This window comes from Fistularia commersonii, chromosome 4, assembly GCF_037954325.1.
Source record: "Fistularia commersonii isolate RoL2024-O1a breed Wild chromosome 4, RoL_Fcom_v1.0, whole genome shotgun sequence".
Lineage (NCBI taxonomy): Eukaryota > Metazoa > Chordata > Actinopteri > Syngnathiformes > Fistulariidae > Fistularia > Fistularia commersonii.
Genome location: NC_141287.1, coordinates 20,999,672 through 21,008,828, shown reverse-complemented (window position 1 = coordinate 21,008,828; position 9,157 = coordinate 20,999,672). Strand labels below are relative to the sequence as shown.

The 9,157-nt window shown below is 50.4% G+C and overlaps 1 protein-coding gene across 1 annotated transcript; it reads right to left on the bottom strand.

The window, feature by feature from the left end:
* Positions 1-435: 435 nt before the first annotated feature.
* Positions 436-8,160, bottom strand: LOC147235107 (indian hedgehog B protein-like). Its single transcript, XM_086145964.1, has 4 exons — positions 7,050-8,160; positions 6,398-6,555; positions 6,190-6,293; positions 436-4,453 (listed from the first exon to the last, which is right to left on the bottom strand). Exons 1-4 carry the CDS (start codon positions 7,353-7,355, stop codon positions 3,750-3,752), a joined length of 1,272 nt encoding a protein of 423 aa, XP_086002090.1. The 5' UTR covers positions 7,356-8,160; the 3' UTR covers positions 436-3,749.
* Positions 8,161-9,157: the final 997 nt, after the last annotated feature.

The window sequence follows — 9,157 nt, the reverse complement described above, 5'->3', positions numbered from 1 at the left end:
GGGTTTCGCCCGGGGGTCCGGCGTTGTGCGCCGACGTGTCCGACGATGGCGTGAACAACGGGCCGGATCTGAAGACCGGCGCCGCTGCGGTGCCGCTGAAAATGAAGGCGTGTCGTACGAGTGAAAAATAAAACTTCCGCAAACCCCTTCTTGGAGTCCCAGTGCTTTAGCATCTTGATGATATCGTTTTGCTAAAAAGCAAAGATTTCAATGCATTTTTTGGGTGTGTTTTTTTGTTTCAATACGCATATGACGTGTGAATGAGTGAACGGTTTTATGTCTTTACGTGCGGTTAAATAGGGAGGCTTAATAGAAAGGCTGCAACCCCTCGATGTGCAGGATCGACAGTGAAGAATGAATGAAAGAATAAAAACTTCACAATTCCGATTGCATGTAAAGAAATGGGAAAAAAAAGAATTATTTTCCATTGTCTTCTAAAAATAGATTTTTTTAATAGCTTCTTCAACAATAGCTTCATATACAAATTTGACAGATCTTTCATTGGCATACAGAAGTTCCTGGAAAATGTGATTGTTTGTCTCTTCTGAATAGATTTCATTGCCCGTGAGAACAACATTTTTGTATTTATGCATTGTTTTGTAAGATCACTTATTTCCCTCAGCTGCGTGTTCAGATAGTTTGTGTACTTCTTCCACAGTTTAAGCCTTTGGGGTGCGATATAGAAGATCATGCAAAGAACAACCGTCAAGCAGCTCCGGCATTTACAGCAAAATGATATTACTACTTAACATGATGCATAGCTTCTGCTTAATACAGTAGTTTCATACAGCCTGAGTGTTGTGTCTGTCTAAACTAAGATGCTACCGACCCGGAACAACAACAACAATACGCGTCGCAAAAGTACAAACATATAAATAAAAATACCTGACGAAGATGAAGATTTTTACATGAACATGAAAAAAAAAAGAGCGGTAATTTAAACGTGACAAATCCAAAGTCAGTGAAGTAAATACTGAAAAGCCAGACGTTTCGGCTTCCTCTCTGCGTCGCCGGACGCTGCTATTAGCGACAAATGAATCTGTTCTCCGAAAAAAAAATGAGAATACGAGGAGAGAAGTCCACCCTTGAACTTGTCGCTTACTGGGACTGTTCTTCGCGGACGGATTGGAATGGCGCTCGAATGTGAATTACTCTTTATTTAATGTTCAGCAGATACTAGGATACTAGCTAGCTAGAATAATTTCCAGACAGCAGCCTTTGACAAGCAGCCCTCAGATAAGATGAGGAGAAAACTAATGAGCCTACGCACTCATATATATATATATATATATATATATATATATAAATGTCGAAAATTTGGTCGTGGAAAGCCGGGAATGGCGACGACGGACGCGGCGTTTCCCGACGGACGTCTCTGACATGTAAATGGTGCATCGCACTTGCAATAATGACGGAAACGACATAATTTACAGGAAGAGCGTCGCTGTGCCCTCACATCCAGATTGATGAAATGCCCTGAGTGGCTCTTCAGAGATTCAATTACAGCGAGGCCTCTTTACGTCACCGGGTTCAAAAAGCCTCCGATGCTCGGTCACCATGCACACTCCAATTGGGGCGTTTATACTATTATCTCACAGGGCTCTGGCAGAGAGACGCTGGTTTGTTTCAGACCCCCTGCAGGGCGGAGATCGGCCGCTGCCATTTTCATCTCCGACGCTCGGCCGCGCTGCCAATTCCGAGGGAACCGGATGATTGAATTTGACTCGTCGCTGGGAACAGCGAGACGGCTGGCGTTGGGAAGGGAAGGGAAGGGAGGGGAGGGGACGCCGTGTTTTTCCGACGGGCCGAAAGAAGGGTCTAGAAATGCCCGCCGGAGAACGTGGGAAAACATTCAACGTGCGGAGCCGCGAAAAGGGGAATCGGGGGCGGACGAGAAATCTTCCGATTATTCCGGAGCTTGGCTCCAGCCGGTGTGTCAGGGATCGCTCACGCTTTCTTTTCACTGACAGGGATCCCTCTCCCCGTGGCTGTTATCGAATATCTCCCCGCTAAAAAAATACCCTTAAACCATATATTCGGTGCCTGGTTTTCTGTACTGGATGCTCATTAAGTTTGATATTTTTTTCATTTTGTTCCCGTTGCAGCTTTGACCCGCAAACATAGGGATGCTGGATTGTGTTTTATCGTGTCAAAAAGGGGACATCGTGCACAGAATCTTGATTGATATATGCTTTTTTATATATATATATATCGAATCCCAGCCTTATCCATTAAACGGCACCAAAATTGATTCGATTAGACATTTTTCATGTTCATATGGTTTCCCTAAATAATCACGCTGTGCGCCACGCTGCTTTTACAAGGCGATATGGCGGCGGCGGCGGCTCGACCTTGATCAGAGTAAACACAGCAAACTCCTTTCGTATTTTCCTTTACTTCGGTATCTCCGTATAAACTGTATAAATAAATTTGTACAAGGCACGGGTTCGAGTCGGACCCCGTTCCCTTCGCGTCCTCCCGCTTTGTTTGTTCTTTGTCTTATCACGATGTCTCCTTCGCATCGCTTCACCTTGAGCTGTCCTCTAAAACCCGCCAGCAGCCACGATCCCTTCAAATCCTCCGCGCGCTGGAGGACGCGGGTTGTTTCCAAACCCGGGCACCAAAAGCCATGCTCCTACAGCAGGGCGGGGTCGTATTAAAATGTTCAAACGGGCCACATTCGACAGAACAACGAATAAGTTTGTCCGTGCGGTGAAGCTGCCGTCGCCGGTCTGTCGGCGGCGCTAAAATATAAAAGCGTCGCCGGCCTTCTTACATTTCCGGAAGCAGAAGATCTTGCGCTAATACTTCCGTATCGTTAGCGGCGCAGCTGGCTGAGCCAATCGGGAAACAAAGCTCTGTTGAAAAGCTGAGAAGTTAATCATTAACAGAGTGACTTTTCCCTGAGGCGGACAATTACATATGAAAATAATGTTACGAAAAAAAAAAATCGGCCCAAAAAGCGCGGACACGGCCAATTACCAGTGAGTGATATTTGCATTTCGCCCAACCCATCACACACACACACACACACACACGCACACACACTTTCCCCAATTGACGTATCAAATATCAGAGCGACACGCACACACACACACACAGCTCGTAACGACGAGGACGAGTACCTCGGACAGATTGCGTCTGAGTTGCCTGAAAAAGGCATTCTTCCTAAATCTTTGATTCCAGTATATTTGGTTTCCATCAATCATTTGACCCGAATGTGAGTAAAAGGTTAAAAAAACAACAAAAGATCCTTTATGATACTCAAGTGCTGAACAATTAAATACAGTACAAGTGACGAAAAAGACCCTGGATGTTCAACTCCTGAATTCGGCGTTTTGAACCCATAAAGACAATAGTTTGAAAATCGAGCAGTTTTTGTTTCCGTGTTTCGTTTGGTTTTACCTCTAAGGTGCTTTGACGAACCGACACGCGTGAGTATTTTGGGCGAAATATTCAAGTTAAGTCCACAAAGCACTAGGTACTCGTGCGACTGTGATTCTGTCCCATTCTCAATCTGTCTTCTTCCCAGTCCCTGACAGCGACCGCCAAAAAATATCAAAACAATAGCTCTCCCCCATCTCTTTTAACGTAGCGGCCGATTTGGCGTTACCAGTACGGCGAATACCGGCGGGCGGAGTCTACGGCGTACACGATGGCGGCGGCGTTTTAAGAAAGCGCCGCCGCGGGCTTTGCCGTTCCCGAGCGAGTCAATGAAGTCGTCGGCGTGAAACCCGTCGGCGGGAGCCCTATCTGTGTCCCTGTTCCAATCCCAAGGGGTGGAAACGTCCGGGGGGGAGCAGCGTTCGGCCCAGCCGCTGCAGGAGCCGCGGGTACCAGTGCAGTCCGTCGCTCTGCCGCTCCGAAGGACCCGTCAGGCGGTGGAAGAACCGCAGCGGAGCCAGAGCCCAGTGGGCCAGGTAGTGACTGTCCACGGCGGCGTAGCAGGACGCCAGCGCTCCGTCCACCACCACGGAGCCGTGCTGGGTCAAGGGGGCGAACAGGCCCGAGCCCCTCCGCTCCTCCACGAACGTCACCGCCGAGAGGCCGCTCTTTTTCCCGCGCCACGTCACCACGCATTGTCCGGGCCGGACCTCGCTGGCGAAAGCTGTTCTCAGACTCCGGAGTCCCTCGCCGAAACCCCCCGTGGACGTTTCTTCCCGCTCCGGTCCGTCGGAACAGTCCGCGACAAAGATCAGGTGCGCCGCCGTGAGAGTGATGCTGCGTCCCTCGCCGGTGCCGATGGCGAGGAAGGTCTCGGTGACGTTGGGCCGCCGATCCAAAAAGGATAAAACCGGGCTGTAAAGAAGCGGGCCGCGGCCGTCCGCCGTCGAGGAGGCCAGAACCCGGTCGCCGGGGCGCAGCGCTCGCATCGGCTTCGACGCGCCGCCCTCCAAAATCACCCGAGCGTCGCCCGGGAAGCAACCGCCGGTTTTGGCCGCCACCGAATGTTCTGGGGAAATAAAAGAAAGAATTACAGATAAATCACTTTATTCGTCATCGTCCGGCACGCAGACGCTCCCGAGGAGGAAGCGACGGCGGCGGAGAGCTCGGCCGCAGGTCGCAACTTAGTGATCTATAAATCGGGGTAGACTTTGACACCAACTAAAGGCCAGTATTATCTTTGTGGAGCAGCGGTAGAATGTTAACGCATGGACAGAACGGCTCGTCGCGACCCTGTTCTCCAACACACACGCAAATATAAGTAAATACTCATATACATACAACATTCCCCTGGTGGGAATTTTTTTTATTTTTGCTTCCCGATGCTGTTTTTCGCTCCCACGCTTCGCCCGGTGAGCATGTTTAAACTTAAAGACGCAGTCTTTGTGTGGCCTGAGCAGATACCCAAAAATGCAGGATTGGAATTTGGTCAACGCTGATCCTCAAGGAAGTTCCTATGACTCTTGGTGACTCAGTGCCACAGACGTGGGTTTTGATTTCTGAGGCTGCGGGTTGATCTGACCTTTTTTAACGCTCAGCTTTTTCGGATGAAGGGAAATTATCGTAGACGTTTGACGATCTAAGTACACGCTCGATGACCCATGACGATGAAAACCTTTTGTTGAAAAAACGCCCGCAGAGAAAAAGGGCTGAATAGAAGACGTCAGCAAACGTTAGCAAACGTTCCCGATCGGATCCGCCGAAATCGAAAATGCTTGCGATTTTTTTGTCGTCCGTTTTGTTTTCGAAGCCGTTTTAAGACCCGATGTTGTGAGGTAGCCAGAAAAGGTAGTCGGCGGGAGGTAATGGATAACCAGCTGATTGTATCAGCGCAGTTAGAGCGCGGCCTGAGGTCAGACACACCGTAAAAGCACACACACTCTTTGGGAAAAGGCAGCTGAGGATAGACGAGGCGAATCAAGCGAAATTATATTTCGCATAACGGTAGATAATACGTCCCGCTAAAGAAAATCCGCATGAAACGTGGAATTCCCCACCTCAGAATGTGTCTGCGTGTGTGTGTGTGTGTGTGTGTGGGTGGGTTTTCCTTAAGCAGCCAAATATTTGTCAAAGGTGTGTGTGTCTGTAAGTATAAGGGCTGCAGAAAAGGAGGTTTGAGACCGGGAGGTGATAAGACCTAGATAAGAAACCTCCTGAAGGAAAAGAAACAGCAAAACAAAGAGAGAGTTAATCATCTTACAGCCTATCAACCTTAACGAACGGCGAGAATGTAGTTTGGCATCGAATGGCTGGCGGTGCCAGACGTGCACTTCGAAAATGCCTCCAAACTCGGAGTAGCTCGATGTGGAATGTGGAAGACTATTGTTTGCTTCAAGGTCTGCAGATGAAGGGACGGATTTAAAATGCCGACGCAGATATGTATGATTTCATAATCCCGGTCAGAAAAACAACGTTCGGCTTGTCTCCATAACAAACGGCCAGTGTTGCACTGAAGAGCTGAATATTCCATCGTAAGGACCGACGGAGGAGAGAAACCGAGTGTATCGGAGAGCGCAGGTGCACATCCTGATTTGATTGGCTCCCATAAGACAATATACCCACACACACACACACACACACACACACACACACATGCAATAATGATAACACTGAAACACAAGGTAGACCAATCGTGAGTTAGCAACTATGAATCTAGTGACAACCCGACAACCTCATTAGCGTTAATCACAGATGGCCACAGACTAAATAACACACACACACACACACACATATGTTGACACACACCTGATTTGACGCTGCAGTGAATATGGGCTTTGGACTCGTAGAAGACCCAGTCAAATCCTGCTTCGATGGCCAGCCGGGCCAACATGGCATACTTGTTTCTGTCCCTGTGAAAACCAAAATGTAAAGAAACCTCGACCGACCGGCAGGAAATATGAAATCTCATCATTTCATTTTCGCGGTTCGCTCGCTTCTCGGCGACGTGTCCGACCTGTCGGAGGTGGTGATGTCCACGGCGCGGCCCTCGTAGTGCAGCGAGTCCTCGGAGTGATGGCCGTCCTCGTCCCAGCCCTCCGTCACCCTCAGCTTCACGCCGGGCCACATGTTCATCACCGAAATGGCCAGAGAATTTAACTTGTCTTTACAGCGCTGGGCGGGAGAATCAAACACAGGTTTCATAAAGCTGAAACAGCTGATGCCGGAGAACGTGGGGGAAGAACTGAGTTAGCAAAGTAGGGAACACACACACATAGGTTCATTCCCGTTTTATATTACGATGCTGTTTTTCAGTTGTAAATATCAATAATTCATAATGTGATCCATCTGATTTAACGGGATGGGGGAAAGATCACGCATTTTAACTCCGACTATGATTTATAAACATCCCAAAGGCTATGTGACGTAAAGACACAAATCGTGATGTGAAGACGGTTTTATCAGACCCGGAGGGCCGGGGAGTCGATGGAATCCAACCTTTTGGTTTAAACATTTAACTGACAGCAAACAGCAAACAATTTGACGCAACTGTGAGAAAGGAAAAAAAAAAAAATTGCACAATGTAAAGAGGCTCAGGGGGAAACCAAAGACTCCCCGCCTTCCCGTGCGTATTTACGCATCCACGCATCCATCCAGCGGTGCCTCACCTGGGTCATGAGCCTGTCCGCCCCGGTGTCCTCCTCATCCTTGAAGATGATGTCCGTGTTGTAGTTGGGCGTCAGCTCCTTGAAGCGCTCGGAGTTGCGCGTAATCTTGCCCTCGGGCCTCCCGCTGGCCCCCAGGGTCTTCTCCGCCACGTTGGGGCTGAACTGCTTGTAGGGCAGCGGGATGAGCTTCTTCGGGAGCCGCCTCTTGCCGTACCCCCTCCCCGGCCCGCAGCCCTCCGAGGCAGGTGCGAGGAGGAGGATCGAGGCACACAGAGAGGCGGTGAGAAGGGGGAAGGAGCTCCGCATCGCCCCGGGCGGGGGAGAGAGGGCTCTCCCGGTGGGGAGGAGGGGGGGTGGGGGGGTTCTTCAGCGCCTCTCCGGTGCAGCTCCCGGCTGCAAGACCGGCGGCAGCTGCGACATCTCGGCCGAAAATCTCGGAGAAGAGGAGCTCATTTACTCGGCATCAGGACAGAAGAAGAAGAAGAAGAAGAAGAAGAAGAAGAAGAAGAAGAAGAAGAAGAGGAAAAAAAAACAAAAAAGTTGGTCGAAATTCAAAACCCCGAGGGAGAAAAGTTTGGAGCCGCGGCGCCGCGGAGCCGGCGTGGGTGCGCAGGCGGTGAAGTCCGTGGATTTAAACAAACAGGTTCAAAGTCGATTTGCGAGAGGGGAAGAGAGTTGAAGAGAGAGAGAGAGAGAGAGAGCGCTTTCTAATATCCGACTGTCGTGTGGTTTCTCTCGTCTCTCTCTCTGGGGGTGGGAGTGGAGAGGGGGAAGTCACACCATCCGCCCCCGCCGGCCGGTGCCGTCTCCCCGGACCGGGACGCGTCCTTCCCTGCGAGCCGCCGCCTCCAACACGCAGCTTCCAACCGACTTGGAGAGACCTGAGGGATCCGCGGCGATCTGTTGCCACTCCAGACCGCACCCTGCCAGTCCTGCCCTCCTCTCGCTCTCTCTCTCTCCCTCTCTCTCTCTCTCTCTTTCTCTCTCTCTCTCTCAGTCTGTCCCCAGTTTGCCACCCTCCCCGCCCCTCCCGGGCGCAGGGCGCACTGGAGAGTCCAGTCCGCAGAGCGCCTGCAGGCAGCGGGCGGGCAGCGAGGCGCGCTTCGCCCTCTATTCGCTGCCACCTCGCATTTCCAGCCTTTGTGCTCCCTCGCCTTTGACAGCAGCCCCCCCCCCCCTCTGTTTCCAAACGGCGTGGGTTTCCTGGAGTACGCAACCTTTATCCAAATCAGATTTGAAAAGGAAAAGCAAAGGTCAAGGGTCGCCGGATTGTTCTCGCTGGCCGGTCGTCGGGGCCGGTAACGTCCGCTTATCGAGCCGCTCCGTCCACAAGATCACCTTTCTTACAGTTTCCTCCAACTGACAAATTGCATTAATAGCCTGCGCTCCCCAGCCCTGCGGCTGCTGGTGTGTGGCTCTCTCTCTCTCTCTCTCTCACACACACACACACACACACACACGCTCGCACACACGCTTTTTAACACCAGGCCCTCCGAATTAGCTCCTCAAATATTTGCCAGAAGAAAATCAGCGGTCGCGCTCCTGTTCCTTAAGGCGGGCTCTTTTCAATGAGCTGAACTGTACAAGGCTGCGGGTTTATACAATTTATGTTTTATTATTTGCGAGAGTAAATACCATAAATTATTTTTGCCGCACTGCTGCTTTTCATGTCTCTCGGTGGAACTGAGAAAAGTAAAGACAGAGATTCACACACGGTAAACAGCCCTCTGTGCTTGTGTTTACTTTCTAGCTGAAATAGAACATCCACTGACACTTGTGTAAATCCATTAGGACGTTGGAGGTGGAACACACGGGCCCGTTTAGTCGAATCGAAATCCGTCACAAAGGCGTCAGTGTTTTCCCCGATTTGTTACCAGCTTTGTGAGGCAGAAATACCCCGATGATAAAGCTCCGCTTAGAATCCAAACAACTCGCAGGGGAGAAGGAGAACACTTGTGAGGTCCGACAGGAGACGGGCTCCGAGGTTCTGGGCTTCATCACCGAGGCGCCGCCGCTTCGGGTTGTCGAAAGTTTAACCTTATAGCTCGCCGTTCGGGAAACTCGATTCAGAAATGATGATGATATGATGATGAGGGATTCGTGGACGT

Bases quoted from the DNA above. Each gene is read 5' to 3' on its own strand.
- LOC147235107 (XM_086145964.1), bottom strand. From the start codon at position 7,355: ATGCGGAGCTCCTTCCCCCTTCTCACCGCCTCTCTGTGTGCCTCGATC. The intron at 6,556-7,049 runs GTGAGGCACCGC...TCTCCCGCCCAG, and splicing joins CGGACAGGCTCATGACCCAG to CGCTGTAAAGACAAGTTAAA. The intron at 4,454-6,189 runs GTGTGTGTCAAC...TTATTTCCCCAG, and splicing joins TCACTGCAGCGTCAAATCAG to AACATTCGGTGGCGGCCAAA.